This window comes from Lycorma delicatula, chromosome 7, assembly GCF_047948215.1.
Source record: "Lycorma delicatula isolate Av1 chromosome 7, ASM4794821v1, whole genome shotgun sequence".
NCBI lineage: Eukaryota > Metazoa > Arthropoda > Insecta > Hemiptera > Fulgoridae > Lycorma > Lycorma delicatula.
In genome coordinates, this window is record NC_134461.1 from 129,585,848 (window position 1) to 129,607,813 (window position 21,966).

The 21,966-nt window shown below is 28.5% G+C and overlaps 1 protein-coding gene across 1 annotated transcript in view; it reads left to right on the forward strand.

Annotated features, from left to right (window-relative positions):
* Positions 1-21,679, forward strand: part of LOC142327689 (uncharacterized) — a 497,714-nt gene extending 476,035 nt beyond the window's left edge. The window contains exon 5 of the mRNA XM_075370936.1: positions 21,470-21,679. Coding sequence (XP_075227051.1) covers positions 21,470-21,555 — 86 coding nt within the window. The 3' untranslated portion in view covers positions 21,556-21,679. The remainder of the gene's footprint in view (positions 1-21,469) is intronic.
* Positions 21,680-21,966: the final 287 nt, after the last annotated feature.

The window sequence follows — 21,966 nt, forward strand, 5'->3', positions numbered from 1 at the left end:
TACATGAATCATTTCACATTTATTTCTTATATCTTTTAAACAATAAAGAAATGTAAAAAAGTGCTTTTAAATAGGAAAAGAGCAATATCTCAGGATATATATATATATATATATATATATATATATATATATAATTATTATTATTATTATTATTATTATTATTATTATTATGCTTCAACATGGGACCACTTAAGTCAATTTTAGTTGGATCTTTTCTGAGAAAAGCGTGTTATTTTACTCTTCCGAGCTGCCCAGTATTTCTTCATCCGTTCAGATCTTGCTTTCTTTTCTCTATCCGTAAACACCCTCTTCATTGTATTTTGTCGTTTGTCTGTCTTTTGTTTAAATCTATTGCTTTTGTCTTTTAGCTCTGTAATTTTTCCAGTTTTATTCTGTAGGTCGGTCAGGGAAATTCCCAATTCTTTCGTATCTTCTCTAATTTCTTTCATCCATCCTACTTCTAGCTTTTGGAACCAGAGCTTTTCAATGATATTTCATGACAGTCTTGTTTCCGGTGTCCTTATGAGATGACCAAAGAAAGAGATTCTTTTTTTCCCGCATAGTATCAGTAACAGGCTCTATTTCTCTATATACACCACCTCATTTGGCACAATCCACCATCGGCCTTCTTTTTGGTGTTTTTTATTGATACACATTCTGACAATTCTCCTCTCTATTTTCAGAATTTTATCAATTCGGTTTTTCTGAGTGATTTTGAAAAGGGTCTCGCATCCGTAGGTGACTTCTGTCTGAACTACAGTTTTATAATGTTTAAGTTTTGTTTTAGCAGAAAGGCTTTTTTTGTTATATGTTGACCAAGTTAATTTTTGGGATTTAATCATTTTATTTGTCCTGTTTTGCCATGTCACTTTTTCATTTAAATTATAAGTTATTATTTCCCCTAGATATTTAAATTGTTTTACTATTTTAATTTTCTGATTGTTTACCGTAATGTGCTCTATTACCAGAGGATCTATGGCCATTAGTTCAGTTTTTTTCGAAAGAGATATGAAGCCCTATCTTTTGTGCTAGGTTTTGAAGGCTCATGATTTGTGTTATGGCTTCTTGAATATTATTTGCTAAAAGAGTGAGGTCATCTGCAAATCCTAGGCAATTTAGGATGATGGAGTTTTTCTTAGTACCCATTTTTATATTTTTGGGATTTATTTCATACCATTTTCTCATGACAAATTCGAGGGCGCAGTTAAAAAGGAGTGGTGAAAGGCCGTCTCCTTGCCTCAATCCAGTTTTTATGTAGAAGGGTTGAGAGAGTTCACCTCTGAATTTCACTCTGGACTGGGTAAAGTTAATTTTATCATGTTTACGAGTTTAGGGTCAGGTTTCTCAGAATATTCACCATGGATGGTCGGTGTATACAATCATAGGCCCTTTTAAAGTCGACGAAGGTGATTATTAGTTGTTTTTTCTGTCTTTTATGTAAGTCCATCATAAGTTTTAGGGATATTATTTGCTCCGGGCAACCTCTCCATGGCCTAAATCCCCAATGGTATTCCCCAAGTTCCAGTTCAAGTTGGCCTTTGTATCGGTTGTATATGATTCTCGACAGGATTTTGTATGTGCAATCCAGGAAAGATATGCCTCTGTAGTTTTCCGGATTAGTTTTATCCCCTTTTTTATATAATGGATGAATGAGGGCTGTGGTCCAGTGTTCTGGAAGTTTTTCTTCGTTCCATATTTTCACGAGGCATAGATGTAGGGAAGTTTTGACTGAATAAACTGATGAGTGTTTCCAGAGTTCTGCGAAAAGCTGGTCTTCTCCGCTTGCTTTGTAGTTTTTTATTTCATTTAAGGTTGCGAGAACTTCTTGAATTGTTGGCGGGTTGATATTTAACGGTGAAGTTTTAACTGGAGTTTCAGTGTCAATCTCAAAAAGGTCTGGGGGGGTCGTCACAGTTGAGGAGTCTATTGAAGGTTTCTGCCAAAATTTCAGCATTTTCTTTATTGGTGTGGGCCATATTTCCTTTTTTTCGTCTCAGCATAAGGGTGGGTGGTTCATATCTTTGAAGAACCTGACCAAAAATTTTATAATAGTCTCGGGAGTTAGTTTTCTTGGAACTTTCTTCTATTTGCTGAATCAAGTTTTTTTGGGCTTGTCGTTTGGTTCCTCTTATAATTTTCTGAGTTATTTTCCTTTGTTTGGTGAATTCATGGTTAGATTCTTCAGTTTTCTGGGTTTGGTGGTTGATCCAAGCCCGGTGTTGGTCTTTGAATGCTTTGTCACATTCTTCATTCTACCATTAGTGTTTTTTTCTTGGGTTTGTTGTGGCTAGTTCTACAGCTATTTCTTTCAGTTGGGATGTCAGTTCTTTTAAATTATTATTATATTTGTTTCTTCAAAGATGGCATTGTTTATTAATTTATGTGGATCATAAGCTCTTTTGTTTTTAGGTTGGGTTTTTTCTTTTTATGCAGGGTGAATTTTATTTTAACTTTAATTAAGTAATGGTCTGATCCAGTATCTGTCCTCTCAAGACTTTAACATTATAAATCTCCTTAAAATTAAATCTCATTATAATTCCGGTCCATACAACATGATTGAGTTGCCATTCCCCTTTTTTCCAATCTTTTTGACAGGACACGGCTGAAGAACGGCTTAGACCAACCGGCTACACCAGCTACATAACCTTTTTTCCAATCTGGGTGTTTCCAAGTCTTCAATTTGTTTGGTTTTCTCATAAAATAGGTGGATTTTGAGATCATATTATGGTTTCTGCAAAATTCGACAAGTCTTTGGACGTTCTTGTTAGTTTTTTCTGGGCAGGCCATTTTCCGATAATATCACAATATCTTCGTTCTTTACCAAGTTGGGCATTAAAGTCCCCTATTAAAATCTTTGTGTGGGTCGTATTTATGTTGTTTGCAGTTTGGTCAAGAAGTTCCCAGAATTTGTCCATCTCTTCTCTATCTTTTTTAAGATTGTTTTTGTCATTGGTGGGAGCATGGACATTTATTATGGTGTAGAATTTATTGGCTGATTTTAGGGTTAAGGTTGAAATCCTGGGGGAGTAAGACTTAAATTCTACGACTGAGTCAATTATTTTAAGATTGACTGCAAATCCTGTTCCGAACTGTGGGCATTTCTTCATCACACGTTTCATCATAGTTCTTTTATTCTTTTCTTGGAGTTAAACATAAATAATTAAACTGAAGTGTTTCTCTGTAAACCAAAGTAAATTTTATTTATTTACAAATTTTACAATTTCTAATGAAATTAATTATAAAGCTTACCTGTAAACCAAAGAAACAACATTCAAAGTTTTTTATTCACTATTTTGTTCCCCTCTTTTACAAACGATTTTTACAAATTCATTTACAAATGATTTTTTTGTTAGTCTAATTCAATTAGTCATTATTAATAAAACACCACATATTTATTAATTTCTTATTCTTTTTATCTCCTGCACCATCAGATGTCTAACTTACTAACCCATCAGACTTGTGCAGTAAATTCAATCATATTAAGGAAGTAATATACTTTCCTTACGTCTCCCTTCCAGTGAAAAATTTTGCCACAAAATTTTATGAAGTCGTACGTAAGTGTCCCAGTTATTCTTGTTATCTGTAGTACTGAGAGCTGGTATAAGTTTGGTAATATGAAACATATTTGATTCTGATTTTTTGTGATCTGTGTCAATTTCATATATCAATTTTGATATTTTTTCAAAATTCTGTATGGACCAATTCATAATTCATTTATTTTTTTTCGGTTTAGGCGATTTCCATTTTCAATATCTCTGGCATTGAACTCATAGTTTTTTCTGTTTTTATTAAATAGATTTTTATTGTATTTATGAAATTTTATGCTATTTTCTAGAGCAATTTTCCTATCGTTTTCTAAATCTTCGTTTTTCTTCTTTTGCTTTAACTTATTTGGTAATATCAAAGTTTTGTGCCATCCAACATATATTTTAGACTGAATCCAGTTACTGTGTGTTCAGTTTCATTGTATTTCTCTACACAATCATGTGCTATTCTTGTCCACATAGAATTTTTTCCTTTTTCATTTATTGCACGTCAAATTTCATTTACCAAGGTCTAAGTCTTTCATTTAGGTCATTGGAAAATGGAGCATTTACCCCTGTAAATATCATTGTTATTTTCTTCTTATCTAAGAAGCTTTTGAAATCTTTGGAATTTATTCCTGGGTACCATTCTGTCAATATTATTGTCTTTCAATATATTTTGTTATCTTAATAAAAGTCATTGAAGTTTTGTATTTTCGATATTAAAATATAAACAAACCTCGTGAACTTTTCTACTAGCAGATGTATGCATTTCTTCATGGATCGTGTACGACCAAAACCACTGATAGTGTCAATGGAAACTATTTCAAAAGGCCTTCCTGCAGGACCTAAATGCAACATTAGACCAATCTTATCTTGTCCTCTTGATTTGTTTTTTATACAGATCTCACAGTTTCTACAAATGTTCCTTATATTCCTTGATATATTTTTTGCTGTGTAATGTGGCCCTATTTTGTTTTGCATCTGTTTTATTCCTATGTAGCAGAAATTTTGGTGCGTCTTTTCTATGAACCTTCTACAAAAGTTTTCCAATAGTATAATTTTCTCTTTCTTTCTCACCTTTTTATAGAACAGTATCTCTTAAGATCAGTCCATTTTTGTTATCTTTTAAATCTTTGTTTCTTTACTGATCTTCTAGAATATCTCCCAATTTGAATAAATTCAGAATTTTCAAATTGTCATCTCCATTTTCATGGGCTTCTAATGCTGGATTTCTACTTAAGCAGTCTGCTTCTAAATTAACTTTTCCTGGGCAGCACATTAGTTCAAAATTATACTCTAATAAATAATAAGTTAGATCACCTAATTCCTCATCGGTTCTAGCTTTTATATTAATTTTTTCCAATGGCTTATAAAAAAACTTTGAATGATCTGCCCATGAGCCAGTGCTGCCAATATTTTATTGATTCCTTTGTAGGTAGATATTCTAAATAAATTACTTTCTTCCTGTTTTGAGATTCATTTAATTTCTTTGAAAAGTATGCCACGGGTTTTTTGACTCCTCCTGTTGTTCTGTTTGTTTGTGGTTAACACATCAAACACAGCCCCTATACCCCGTAAACTTGCATCTGTGTATATATGGATTGGTAATTCTGGATCAAAAATAGTTAGAACTGACTGGGTACAAAGAAAATATTTCATATATTCAAAGGCTTTCTGACATTCTTCTGATCAAATGAATCTTGTCCTTTTCGTAACAAATTATGTAGTGAATCTACTATTATTCAAATATTAAGTACATATGCATTGTAAATTGTATTTACATACAATTGTATGGGTTAATAATAATGAAAGCAAAAATATTAGATACAGAAGAATACATGATTATGTATTCTAGTTTATGATGTGTTCATATATATAATAAAAACTTCAAATATGACTTTCTAATTGGATTAGATTGTATAAGAAAGTTTAAATTGATACAAAATGAAGAATTACAAATAGAACAGAAAATTCCTTTTTCTACGGGATAAATGGAGAATTTTGAAGTAAATTTTAACGAACATATGTAGATACTTTTGAAATTTTAACAAACTACTTAAGTTCTTATGAAAAATCCGTAATAGAAGAACTTATAGGTAAATATAAAGCAATATTTGCCAAAAACACATATGATATTGGCACAGTGAAAGATTATGAAGCCAGAATAGATCCGATAATAGTAAATATTGTTGTAAAAGGCCGTACAGATGCACGATTGAAGACAAAAAATAATAAAAATTGTTTTTTACATACAATTGTATCATTGTAAATTGTATTTATTTTTCCTAAGAATTGTCTAACGGTTTTTCTGTGTTTCAACACAGGGAAATTTTTTACTGAGATTAGGTTGTCTTTTACTGGAGAAATTGAATTGTGTTTTATCACGGTATCTAAATATTTGACCAAGTTCAATACAAATGTACATTTAGAAAGTTTCAATCTGTAACCTTCCTCCATTATTGCTTCTAGTAATTGTGACAAATGGTTCATATGTTCTTTAAAAGATTTCGAGAAAATTAAATTGCCATCTATGTAGTTTACAGTGAAGTCTGATAACCTGTGTTTTGTTATTATATTACTTAAGATCCTTTGAAAAATAGCCGGCAAGGTCTTTAATCCAAACGGCAAACAGGTCCATTGGAAGTGTCTTTCTTGAGTTACAAATCCTGTTTTTCTTACATCTTCAATTCTTAACGGGATCGACCAAAATGCCGAGTTGATATCAAGTTTTGAAAAATCTGCAAATTTCTTGTTTTTACTACTAAATCTTCAATCAGTGAGAATTGTTGTGATTGAAGGGTTATTATCTTATTTAAATCTATACATAATCTTGATCTTTTATCTTCTTCTCATTTATATGCTTGTGTTATTGGAGAAGCGAAAGGGCTGTATGACTCTTCTATTAAATTTTTTTAGCAACTCTAAAAAATGTTGTTCTATTTCTTTTTTGTCTTCAATCGTGCTTCTGTACAGCCTTTTCAACAATATTTATCTATTATCGGATCTATTCTGGCTTCATAATCTTTCACTGTGCCAATATCATATGTGTTTTTGGCAAATATTGCTTTATATTTACCTATAAGTTCTTCTATTACGGATTTTTCAAAAGAGCTTAAGTGGTTTATTGAAATTTCAAAAGTATCCACATATGTTCGTTAAAATTTACTTCAAAATTCTCCATTTATCCCGTAGAAAAAGGAATTTTCTGTTCTATTTGTAATCATTTAATCTATTTGTAATTTTCTGTTCATCATTTTGTATCAATTTAAACTTTCTTATATAATCTAATCCAATTAGAAAGTTATATTTGAAGTTTTTATTATATATATGAACACATCATAAACTTGAATACATAATCATGTATTCTTCTGTATCTAAAATTTTGCTTTCACCGTTATTAACCCATTCGTTTTGTTTACACCATTAATTGTTCTCATTTACTCTTCTTGTATTATGATTATCTTTCATCTTTAGATTTAATAATTTTGAATTTATCAATGAAGCATTTGAGCCTAAATCATAAATACCAAATATCATAAATACTTTAATGTTTCATCTAATACTACTTTGAGTTTAATTAATGGTGTAATTATCAGTTTTTTGGATCCTTGCTATTCAGTTCCATTTCCAATACTGAATTGTTTATATTTTTTTTCATTTCAAAATTCTTCTTGTAAACAAAATGTTCTAATTTGCCTACTTTGTTACAGGGATTTTTCCTAATGTCTTTCTATCAATCATGTCAGCAACAAAGTTTGGTAGACCAGTTGCAATAAGGTCTATTAATGCTCCAGTGTAAATTGGCTTTGTACTTTCAATAATACTCTTTACTGTATAAAGAAAGACTTCTTTCTTTACTGTATAATCTAATAGAGAACCTGTGTGGTATTAGAATGATAATGCATTTCCTAGTGGAGTCCAACCTTTATTTGTGTATGTTTTACAAATTTTTTTTCCATTTCTTCCATTCTGATTCAGGCATAAATTTTAATAGCATGCAGCTATACCAATCTACACAAGCTTTCTCTTTCTAGTAAATATTTCAAAATTTCTATTTTCTTCTTATCCTGAATTATATAGAACCTATTACACTCTTTTTCAAATCAGTTAATCCAATGGTACGCGTTCCAAGTTACTTCCATTAAATATCCCAATTGTAAATTCTTTTGCTATATTTCCGGTATCTCAGGTTTCAGATTTCTGTTTATTACTTTCAAGTAATTTTTCTAACATTTTATCAATGGTTGTTCTGAGGCACTAATGTTAGTAGTGTGTGATTCAGTTATTTTTTCTTCTAATTAAAAATCATTGAATTGTAAATTACCCCTTTCATCTAAATAAGTTTTTAGCATTTCCGTAGTTGTATTAATCTTTCTTGTTTGGTGTCTCTTTTTGAGTGTGTTTTTTACCTTAGCAAATGCTGGTGAATCCATAATTGTAATATGTAACATATTGGCTGGTGTTCATCTGGGAACTTGAAAGTGTGACCATCCGGTGTACACATTAAGATTATATACAAGAAATTTGTTTTTCCATTTGCCGAGCTTTGAACCATAAAATCAAATCTAAGAGTACCCATTGTGAACTTTCAACAAGAATGTTTTTTTATAATGTGTTTTATTTTTTTTTTATTCTTTTCTTGCGGTTAAACACAAATAATTAAACTGAAATGTTTTTCTGCAAACCAAAGTAAATTTTATTTATCTACAAATTTTACAATTGCTAATTACATTAATTATAAAGGAAACAACATTCAAAGTTTATTACTTACTATGTTGTTCCCCTCTTTTACAAACAATTTTTACAGATTCTTTAACAAACGATTTTTTGTTAGTCTAATTCAATTGGTCATTATTACACCACATGTTTATTAATTTCTAATTCTTTCATTATCACACCACATGTTTATTAATTTCTTAATCTTTTTATCTCCTGCACCATCAGGTGTCTAACTTACCAACTCATCAAACTTGTGCAGTAAATTCAATCATATTAAGGAAATAATATTCTTTCCTTACATATATATATATATATATATATATATAGTCAGGATAATGAGGGGTATACTCATTTAATGTAAATTCATACGAAGATAACAGAAAAAATCAATTAATTATCACAGAGATTCAAAAAAACAATGGAATAATATTGTTTTAATTACATAAATGCAAGTCATTCTCTGCAGCAATTAGCTGAAATAGTAAGTACATTATGAAAGTACCAAGCTTAATTTCTCATTCTGACTTTAATTTTTTCATCATTACTTTATTCACATTTATTAGGTTTAGGAAAAATTCTCATTTAACTGTTTTTTTCGAACATGAGGAATTATTTTTAGAAGTAGAATAAATTCCTAAAATAAACATTTTTTTAATAAAATCAGTTTAATTTAATATGTTTAGATACTTATTTTCAAGTATACAAACATCTTTTTACATTTCTCTTTCTAATTGAAAGTAATCTAGTTTGTTCTGTATAAATTAAAAAATATAGTTAATGTCATTTCCACCTTCCAAATTTGCATTTATCCATAAACTTCTTCATTATAAAAAGTTCTTTTCTCCATAGGAATATTGTACCATCCATTTACTTCTTTCTGGGTCTCTCACACTTTTTACGTTGAGTTGAATCCATGTCCAAGATTTTTGAGGAATTCTTTCTTCAGCTATTCTACATATGGGACCATAGCGTGATAATTATTTCACTTCGGCAGCACTGTTTTTTTCATGTTGATTTTCTTCTGAATAATCTCATTTTGGATGCAATTCAATATCCTCAACTGACATGTTCTTCTCCAAACACTCATTAACTCAATTTATTTCATATTTTAGATGTTGTTATTTAGATTTCAGAGCCGCGCATGGCACTAATCTCAATAAATAAAAAAATTTGTTATTTGGACTTGTTACAAAAATGTTTGTTCTGGAATTGTGCTTCCATTCTAAAGAATGGAGAGCAACCTTCAAGTAGTTACCCAACACTTCCCTACCTAATTCGACATAACCTATTCATCATTAATCAGTCATACCAACAAATTAGAATTCCTCTACTGATTTAACATGCCCCTGAATGTCTCCTCCTTTAACCTTTTTAATCTTCCTACCAATCTCATAGTAAAGTGATATGCCTCTGTCTCTTATACAGATTCAATTTCTGGCCAGGCATGGGATTATTCATATATTAAATAATTTTTAATTCATTTTTTCTATTGGCTTGATATAAAGGAAGAAAATCTAATTCCTACAAAATTTCTCCAATCTAACCCCACAAAAACCCTTAGTAACAAACACTGATACACAACCTTATATAAATAAATTAAAATTTTACACTATTTTGAGAACTATTACAAACTACTTTTTTCTTTTAATGTGGAAAGTAATCATTTAGCTATAAAACTTTCATTAAAAGTTTAATAATTATTGCAAGTACTTTCAATATTTTAGTGAAATTTATTCAGAAACTTTTTTGACTGGTAATTTGAAAGATATCACAAAGCAAATCTGATTGTAATGAATTAAAATCTATTCTTTGAATTTGTTTGACAATGACTGAACAAAGACAGCAACAAAGATTGCATAATAATGTATAAAGATAATAATTTCTGGCTTCCAAGAATTTTACATTTGCTACTATAAACTGTAAATAAGTATGTTTTTTCAGCTTGAATATACTGTTTTTAAAATAAAATTGTACTTTATTTTAAAGTATTCCCAAATTGTGCCTGTATAAGAAAAAGTAAAATAATAAAGTTATATTATTTCTAAATGTTTAAAATAAAATGAGTTTCGTTATATCAATAACTTTTAACAATTACTTATCCTTCACGTATAAAAATAATACAATTACTTGTATTTTAATAGAAAATTCTGACATGGGTGTTATATAATGAATAAAAACTAAACTAACTTTAAATGTGTACAGTCAAAAAATCAAAGAAGACTTCTTTTTATTAATTATTGTTCACAAATAGGAACAGAGCTTGCAAAGGATGTCAGTAGTAAACATAATCTTTCATTTAACAATCAATGAATTCAGATTAACATAATGCTTGCTGTATATGTAGTAAAAAATTCATTACAAAATATTTTTGGTAAAAAGATTTCACTACGTAATTATGATACTCCAAACAAAAAACTGAATCTTCTTTTTTTTAAATTATTTTGGTTTAGTTTTTGTAAGAATCACAGCTGAGTACTACAGTTGTGCACAATTTAACCCATTTTAAAATATCTTCTTATACATATTTTGTAGATTAATAATTGGTACCATTGTAATAGTATATAATGCATTCCTGTGTTTATTTTTCCCATTACCATATATTTGATGACTGTAGTTGATGACATGTATATATAGCTTTATGTATATTAATATTATATATATATATATATATATATTGATTAACAGCTTTATATATATTAGTAAATCAAGATTGTTGTCAATTTCTTCTGATGTATGAATTATATTGTTTCTGTATGTGTATGTGTGTTTTTTTATAGAAAACCTTCCCAAAACAATGTTATATTGCATGGTTTATATTTTATTGTGGGTCACCACAATAAAATATAAACCATACCATTTTGTTTTCTCTATTTGTCAAAATAGAGAAAACAAAATGGTATATCATAAAATTGACCATGAGTGATTTATATAAGAGACATAAAATAATTTATGATTTTTTATGAGCACAGAAATTAAATGTGGTGGACTTATATTATCATATTAACTACATTGTACTATTTTGTATATTATAATGTAAATATAGTAAATACAGGGTGAGCAACATAAAACCAAACCCATAATGAAACCGCTACCCAACATTATTTATGAAAGACTTCCACACAACTAGCACCAGTGTATGTATATGTTACTAATGATAGTTGCTGCCATTTGTCAGATAGTTACGTGTCAGTGCGGTATACGGTTTTTTTCAATGCAGTATTGTAGGTGCAACTGTGTTTGTGTAAAATGCCTCATTCAACCCAGGAGAGGATAGCTGTAGTTGAGGCCTATATTCGTTCTCGATAGTTTGAAGAATCACGTCAAGTATTTGTACTAAAATTTCTGAATGCCTGTATCCCAGTGAAGAGTAGCATACATGATTTACTTAAAAAATGGCGTGCAACAGATTCAGTTTAAAATGCTAAATGAAATAGGTAACCTTCCGTTAGGATTTCACAGGTCATTGCTGATATTGAAAGGAAAATTACTGCCAGTCCAAAAAAATCACTGTGCTAGTTATCCCAACAATCTGGTGTTAAATACACATCTTGTTGTAAAATTCCTCATGAATTAAAATTGAAACCATACTGCGTTACAACTGTGCAACAACTGAAGGAGAAAGACAAACCGAAACGACTTGATTATTGCAACTGGCTTCTCAAAAACAATGCTCTTGAACAGAGAGACCTGATGTCATATTTCATGTCAGACAAGGCATGATTTCATTTATCCGGCCGTGTTATTTCACAGAACATGAACTGAAGGTGAACATTCAATGAAAAATCAACGCAATTGACAATGTTTTGCGTCAAATGAATCTTAATATGATCAGTTGAGCACAAAAGGGCATCGATGCTCACTGTAGTTATTTTGAACAGTAAGGTAAATAAATATAACATTTAAATTACGTTTTATGTTTTTCTTATTTAATATATAAGTATATTTATAAAATTTTTTTCCAACATAACCTACTGATTCTGCAGCAGTAACATTATAGGTTTGGTTTTATGTTGCTTCTCCCTGTGTATTCAACATTATTTAAAAGTAATTATGTGGATATGATTATGAATATGTGTGTATATACACACACGCACCATATTTATAATTAGAAAAAAGTAGACTTATGGATGTTCAAAGATTTATCCTCATTAAAATATGTTGTACTGATAACATAATTGTAATAAGTATTTTACCATATTTCTATAAGCTTCCAATATCATTAAAAATATTTACAATAATAAAATTTATATATTTTTCAAGTTATTATTAAATCTATTAAGAATAAGTTTTATTAAATTTATTAATAAGTATAAAAATTAAATCTAAAAATTGATATAGTAATAGTAGTATATTCAAAATCTAAATATTTTTTTTTAAATTTTGCAAATGTATATTCACTGGAAATATATATTCTGTTCAAAAGATTAAAACCATTGTTTGGGTAAAAGATATCAAAATCGATATTATTTCTCAAATAAAAAAATCTTGTAAAGTAAATTTGGCAACAGATGATTAAATAATATTTTGTGTAGTGAATTTAAACAAAAAAAATCCCTTTCAGTTTGCTGGAAGGCAGAGGTAGAATTCACTGGTGCTAAGGAAGGGATAAAAAGATTTCCTCCTTAAGGTTAAGAAAAACTTCAAATTTACTCAATACAAAAATGGTTACATGTGAAGAAAAGTTTCACATGTTTAGCATATGACACGCCCCAGTTTACAATTCTAGCAACATTTTGGTCATCCCTTGCCGTAAGGGTTAATCATATCAAAAATTGTTTCAGATGTAAGTTTTAGGTAACGTTTAGAGGACAAACAGCAACTTTAAACCAATTTGATACTGTGCCTATTAAGGGAAGTATGATTTTTTTTGTCTTCAAAACCCAATTTTTTCAATCCCGTGGGACAATGTACGTGATTTCAAAAAAATTTACTTAGATAATTTTTAGGCCCTCATCCAAGAATAGCAAGAACTGTAAACAAATTTTTAATTTCACTTAATAAGAAAGTTGTAGCGATATTTTGTTTTTTTCTGTTTGTTTTTTTGTTTTAGGCATCCCTTGTCGTAAGGGTTGGTAATATCAAAAATTGTTTGAGATAAAAGTTTTAGGTAATGTTTAGAGGACTAACAACCACTTTAAACCAATTCAATACTGTGCCTGTTAAAGTAGATATATATTTTTGTCTTCAAAACCCCATTTTTTTCACCACCTGGGCCAATGGTTGGTGATATCAAAAAACTTTCTTACATAAAAGGCCCTTATCCAAAGAATAGTAGGAACTTTAAACGAATTTGATATTTTATTAATTAATATAATTAATATTAATATTTATTAATTTAATATAATTATATAATTAATATATAATTTTAGCGATATTTTGTTTTTTTTTTCAAAAAAGCCCCCCATTTCCACCCTCATGGTTCGATTTTGGCCATTAACGAACTTGACCGAGATTTCTGGATGAGTTATTTTTAAGAATCAATTTGAAAGTGATTGGGGCAAAATTATGGCAGTTATCGTGTCACAACAAAGTGAAATAAATATACGTAAACTTTTGAGCTGATGGTGATTTTGGGTCTGGCTGATGTGAAACGCAAAGATATGTTGAAATTTTCTGGAAGTAGAATCATTGTACCCATCATAATAGGTAGCTTTCTTATGAAATCTACCTATAAAGCAAAACTGATAAGTTTCTATTTCTTTAACCAGTAGTTTAATGTTATCCTTATAATTTCAGTTCAGAATAGCTGTCATCTATTAAAATATAATAGCATTCAAATAAACTTAACTTAATTTAATTGAAGCAGGAATAAATTTGAGAACAACCCCACTTTTGAGTTCTATTCATAGTTATAAAAACAGAATAATCACTATTTCATAGTAAGAATTTAAGATGCCTGTTTTTTGAAGAAAAAATAAACAAGGAAAAACAATTACTTGACATTTTATTATTTATATAATAATAGTTTAAAAAACTGCTTCTTAACACCAGTTAAGAATTGATTAAAATTACTAAAGTAATTGTTTCTCTTACTGTTTTTCTTTTTATGATTTCTGTTGAGTATTTATTCAGGTCTTTGCTTCTTCAGAATGGATTTTTTTATTATAGTTTATTAATTAGAAACAAAATTAAAAATTTAAAATTTTAGAGATGTAAATTTGCTATCTAAGTCATTGAAATTAAAATAATATCCTTTTATTTAACTACAGCCAATCTACATGGCAGAATGATAGAATCTGTGCCTTTTATCCAGATGTTCTGGGTTTCACTCACGGTCAGTCATAGCATTTTTTCAAGCACTAAAAATACTCATTTCATTGTCATCCATTGGCAGCTGTTACAGAGTGTCAGCCAGAATAAAATGTAATATAGAGGGGTTAATTCCTGTCAGCTTTTCTCTTATTTAAGTCAACTGTAAACATTCAATACATCTATTCATTGTTCTGCGGGAACATTTTGTAGATATTTATTTGCATAAAAAAAAATTTACTATGAAACGAAAATTATATTTTGATATTTAAAAAAATAGAATTTATAATAATTTATTAGTGGCAACCTTGATATTACCATTTATAAATGATTAATTTACATTATCCAAAATTTTTTGTATCATCCTCAAAGAACACCATTCACATCACCATAGTAATGAGATCACGATTGGTGCTGTAATTATTTCTTTACCCACACAAAAGCACTATGTGTTTATATTTATTTATAGGTAAATAATTACCGTACATATCTTTCTTTAAATAATAAAATTTGTAAAAAAATTTTTTTTTTAATTGATACATGAAATTTTAATTTCATGAAAATCAATTTTTTTTAAGTCAAAACAAAAGAACTATCAGAATTTGAATTTCAGAAAATTGTTTGTTTTTTTAAAAATCATTAATTTCATTTAAGTTCAATAGTTGTATCTGTTGTAAATGCAGTTGTAATACTGTAATTTATCATTTTAAACTTCCGTAACGCACAGAGTATCACAAAAGTCAAATCCCTTCTATTCTCTCCCAATAGTTAACAAAATTTTAAAACTTCAAATTTTTTACTGTTAGTAACAGTACAACAGTAAATTTTAAATAGTACAACTTTTTATGTTTTATTTACCATTAAATGTTGTGTGTGATCAATTTACATATAAAAAGATTTTAAAAAGGTTATAAAATTTAAGGTTATTAATTATATTATTTTATTTAAACTGAATTTTAAATTGTATAACTTTTCAATTAATTTTGTTAATTAACTTTTGTTAATTTTTTTTTGCTTTAAAGTTATGTCTACTTAAAAATTATATGCATCATATACTAATATGTGACAAGGTGATACCTACTTCCAGAAAGGTACAAAAACACCATATTTTTTTCTCAGAATATTAAGGAGTTACATTTTTTCATTAAAAATAAAAATTACTAATTAAATTTTGTAAATATTCTTTTGTAGAGAAATTTAATATTTAAACCTAAGTTTAGAATTAAAAGTTAAGTATTGTATTAAATTACACTCACTAAATTACTATAATTAATCTGTGATTTCTTTAATTGTAAATAATAAAATTATTGTATTATATATTTTAATTAATATAATAGTAAAATAGTTATTTATAATGAAAACCATTTATTGGTTGTGATTTATCTGTGTACATTTTAAAAAATAAATTCAAATAGATAAGTAAAGATAAGAATAGTATTTATAAAATAAAAAATTCCTTGTTTATTATTAACGGTAATTTTTTTATCCTACATTATAAATACATTTATTATACGTATATCTAATTATTTGAGAACTAATGTTTAATTTAATTATTGTTAGTATTACTTTTTTTTATGTTTTGTATAAAGTGATTCAAGATGTATATTATTTTATTAAGTCTGTAGAATAATGTAATTTATCGTAGATAAATAGTTAATGTGTAATTAAAAAGATAAATGAACCTGTATTTTTAAATATGACAGTTGTGTTTTAATTATTTCATTAATTTCCTATCATTTATTTAATCTTTTTTGTAGTGTTTAAATTTTCTTTTTTTCTTCTAGTTTTGGTTTACCAAAATAAATTAATTACTTTTTGCTTTCATAGTGTGAATTGTACGTTTAGTAATACTTGAGTCATTTTTCCCTAATAAATGAATGGGTAATTTTAACAAGTTATGTTATTTATGAATAATGCATATAAACTAGATCAATAGATTAAAAAGTGTTGATAACTAAAACAACAACAAAATGAACATATGATATGTTCATTAAAATGAACAATCATTATCCATGTACTGGACAATCGTACATCAATTTGACCCATATTTACATTGATAAATGTCTGTAAACTTACACTCTCGTAAAACATATACAAAATGAGCAGATGTGAACACAGTTCAATAAAAAAGTAGTAAAATTGTCTACTTGTAATTGAAACCTTTCAATTGAAACATTTCAATTTGTTTCTAAGATGATTATATGATTCTGAAACACATGCACTTCATCAAATTAAATTAAATTAATTATTTTTTTTATTAAAAGTTTTAAAAGCTAAATAAAACACATAAAATAAATTATGATTAAAACAAAACTAAAATTAATCTTTTGCCTTTTTAAAATAAAAGGCAAAAGATTAATTTTTAATTACTTTCATTGTCATAAATAACATTAAAATGTTTTATACTTTTAATTTATTCCTGTGAGTTGTAAATCAAAACCACAAATATGTTCTTATTGACAAGGAAAAAACTGAAATAATTGTTTTCCTTAGGATCTGACTGATTTGGTTTCTAATGTTTGCAAAGTTAATTATTTGATAAACATGGTCTGATAATCAGGTATCCGCTACTACAATTTCAGTTATTGACTGATATTTTATGTTATAATAACCACATATGCCTTCATAAAATATGGATATTCATGTCAGGTTTGTGTATAATAATTTGTGCTGAGTGTACTAGTAATATTTTTTGTTATTAATCTCTATCAAAACTGATATCTGACTGATTATCCATTTAACTAATTTTAGTCTTTTGGATATCAAGATATAATTGTTTTATAAAAATTTAGTGAAGTTATTGAATTGTAATCTTTAATAATTAATACTCTTGTTCTTTTAACATTTTAAATATATTTTTAACCAGAAAAAGAATTGGGTATTAATTTGTTTAATTTAAAAGAGTTGAAATTCTGTTTATTGAACAGTACAAAAAAAAATACTGTATAAACTAAATTATTGTAAAAAAAAAAAACAGTCAGCTAATAAACTGCCATTCATTTGATGCTAAGGAAAAACATTTTTAAGCACTTTTTAGAATGACGTTCTACAATTCATCTATCTCACAAGTTTAAATTTAGTTTCCATCTTATTCTTTATTTAATGAACTAGAGAGTAGTTTAAATCAGTGTAGTGATAACTTTTACATCATTTGTTCAAATAAAAGTTTAAATTTGGGAGAACAATCAGCGTGTGTTGAGCACAATTTGCCAAATAAGTTTACAGTAAGCCAATGTTTATCTAAACAGAAACAAAAAAACTTTAAATAAAAAAAACACAAGTTTTATTGAATTTCAGAATAAATATAATGAACAAAGCTACTATTTAAACAAACTAATTAATAACACCATATCTAAATTGTTAGATTTTATTTGAGTTCACTATCAGCAAATATTCAGTGACTTATGTGATAAAGTATCATTTGATAAAAATTGTAAGCAGAATGATATTGTCTTGTGTTCATGGTTCAACAAGGATATTGAGAGATAGCACACATAAAACTTTTCATAAATACAATTTATTACTCTTAAATAACGTATAAGGTAAAATATAATAATTAAAGTTAATTTAATATCATTTAAATTGTAAATACCAAAATACAATTCCGATCTACTAAAGACTTTATAATAAATAATAGAAACAAATATTGAATTAATATTAAGATAACAATTCACTTGATGGCAGTATTATTCAATTTCATTGTTTACAAAAAACTACCTTACACTTCATTAATGAATAATGTCACTTCTATTTCTGTTCACAAAGAACTCACCAATCAACTTCTTGTTTTTAACCCCACATCTAAAATGGAATACTCGTGATGCACTCTTCACTTCTTTCTTATCGGACACTCACTTCAAATGCTCTTGCCCACTTGATCACACTTATTGTAAACCATACTCATGTTATTCACACACTTTACTGAAACTTTAAACTGTCACTCTGCTGATCCCTGGCTGAATTTATATTTCTGAGCCTATGGCCTAACCTTTTTTTTCTGTTTTATTCTGAAACCACCATAAGGTATTACTTTAGAGGATGAATGATGATGATGTGTATATGTAAATGAAGTGCAGTCTTGTACATTAAAAAATTCCAATTCCATATTTCAGTCCACACACTTTAAACTTATGTGGTGAACTAATCATCATAATTATTTGTGTAAAACTTCAGCTTTAAAAATGAATGAAGGGATTCATAATTATAACAAAGGAATAAGGGCAAGACAACGTAATTCAAAACTACATCAGAATGGCCTCATATTTGTGGATACAAAATTACTAGAAGAACTTACAACAGGCAATTGTAGACAAACTACAATGATAGAGATTAAAAGTCATTAGATATTTTTAATTATTCACGAGTTCATTCAACATATAAATTCCTTTCCTCATAAAACTAGGTTTGCTGTATAATCTGCAGATTACAGTAGTTTATTTCACTTGTAATTTAGTTATTGATATTATATTTGGTTGTAATAGTAGTAGTAATATTAACCAAATAGTTTTAAAACCTATTTTAATAATAATACTGCATAATACAGCTTCGTTAATATTTAAAAATATATTTAGCATGTTACATTAAAAGTGTGGAAAAACTTTAGTTTCAGAAACAAAACAATAGTTTTGAAAGTATACTTCTTTGTTCAAGTATTTATTATCTTAAAACTAGCTGTAAGCCTAATTACCTGGGAAAATTAAGAACTTAATTGAACTGATGATATCAAATTGATAATCGTACATCCCACGAGGTTCCTTACACAAAGAACAAGAATCTTCCAAAGGGCAATTTTGAATAATATTTTTATTAATTGTTCCGTTTGCAAAAAATCCTTGCTTCTTAAGTAAGCTTAACAATTAATATGAACTAAAAAATCTATCAAAATAAATGCTGTGCTTCCTAGAATTACCTGATGTGCAATAAGTTTTGAACAACTGAAGCACCTAATCCAAGGCTAGAATCTACTTCTGCTTCTTTTCCTTGATAAAGAGAAAAGTTGAAAAGAAGGTATCCTTATGAAGAATATAACACACCACACCTTGTTACCAAAGTGCACACGTTTTTCTTTCATACACATTTTACAATAATAGTGACCAATGTATGGATCATCTGTTCATCTATTGAAAGGTGATGAACAAAAACACTGTATTTGCCAAAGTTTTTATTCAGAAGATCAATGTAAGGTTGCACTGTGTTTATGTAATGAATAAACATGTCAATAATAATGAGTCACTCTGAATATTCATTGCCGCTGAAGTTGCAAAAACGCGACATTAATTTTTTTCTGTCTAGATAAAGACGTAATAAATAATTGATAATAAGATAAGCTTACATAGAAAAACTATTGCTACTTTTGAGTACGTAATAATCAGTTAAAATAATATTATACTTTGGAGTTTATTCTTAAATAGAATAAAATGATTAAATTTTGTGAACAATAACATAAAATACTTATTACCAACAAAAACATTTTGCTATTGTTTAATAATTCATGCAATAATAATGCAAAACAATTTCCAGGACCACCGTTAGGTATTGCTTCAAAGGATGAGATGAACGATTTGTAGCATGGGAAAATGCCATGCCTGCATAGAATTCGAACCCGAACCTCCAAATGAAAGGCCGAGACGCTATCACAACGCAAAAAAAATTACGTTGCATTATCACAACTTCAGCTGTATATGGGTTAATTGATTTTAACTGACCAAGTACAATATAGTATAGGCATCCAAATTCTGTAAAAAGCAATTTTGTAGGAATTTTATTGAAACTTGAGTCTTGCAGATTATCTAAAAGTTCTAATTCAGAACTTTTAAAACTAACATTAAAAAATCACTTACATAATCTTCTGAAATTGTTCTAATCATTGAAAAGATATTACTAATAAATTACAGTCATAGATAAAAGATTCTGATAACATTTTATAATCTTTTTTCCTTTTTTAATTTTACTTTTGTCACACATTAAAGAGGAATTGACTACATTGATTTCATCCATCTGGTTGGTCTGGTGGTGAACTCGCCAATGCAAATCAGCTGATTTCAAAGTCGCAAGTTCTAAGGTTCAAATCCTCATAAAGGCAATTACTTTTATGTGGATTTGAAAACCAGATCATAGATACCAGACTGGTGTTCTTTGGTTGGTTGGGTTTCAATTAATCACACATCTCAGGAATGGTCGACCTGAGACTGTACAAGACTACACTTCATTTACATTCACACATATCATCCTCATTCATCCTCTGAAGTAAGGTATTCCTTACAGTGGTTTCGGAGGCTAAACAAAAAAAGAAAGAAAGGCTCCATTGATTTCAACTGATTACAAATGGTTTCTTATTTTTGGACTGGTCATATGGCACAAACTACGCTGGAAATTCCAGATAGCCTATTGAGGTTAAAACTGCACAAAATATTGAATAAATCCATTCACTCTTCTAGAATGCTGGTGATGCATTCTAGAAGAGTGAAGATGCCTGAAATCACTAAGACAACAGGCAACTCAAATGAATGGGTGTATAATACTTACACAAATATTACATAAGAAAAAATGTCTGCAAGGTGTGTACTGTGTTTGCTCACAATCGATAAAAAACATGAATGAGTAAACATTTCTAGTCATGGTTTGGGTTGTTTGAAAATAATTGAATGGGATTTTTTGCCACTTCATAACATTGATGAAAGTTGATTGTTGAATTCAACACTACTGACCTGAAACCAAGAAACAAGTGAAGTTTTCAGTTGTACTTGCCCCATAAACCTCATACAGTTTTTTTGGGTATAGATTTGTAAGTTGCACTCTGGACTTTTTAACAGCACTGTGAAAGCGTACAGTTTCACTGAACAAAGGTCCTTTATCCCAGAAGAAACAAATTTACACTGCTATTGTGAAATAAATACTGTCTGATATTTAATAAGCATATGAAAGTATATTCTTTATCAAGCAATGTAATAAATATTACTTATATTTAATTTCAGGACGTGGAAAAATTGGAGGGAAGATAAGAAAAGATAAACAACTTTCATTATCTGTTCAAGAACCAAAAGAACAAATAAATGTATGAAAAATAATGGTTATCTTAAGAATAGTTTTAAAAGATAATATTTGATTAGTCCAAAGTTGTCAAAATATTTAATTATATCTTTACTGTTGTTATAATGATAATCATAATTTAATACAGATTACTAACTGTGAAAAATTATAATATAGTGTAAAAAAAGTGATGCAACCTTGTGGAACAGTGTTTCCTTTTTTTTTACATGTTGCATGTGATGAGGAAAAATGGGTTACAGAATGCAGCAGAGAATATTCATTGCCTCCCAATACATTAGATGTGCCAGTTATGCCCAGACCCAGAATACCTTCACAGAAAAGTATGGTGTGCATGAACCATACAAGTCTCCATTAAGTTGCTATGTGACAACTACCAAGAGATAGGGAATGTGACCGAAAGTGCTAACACCAGAAGAGGTTG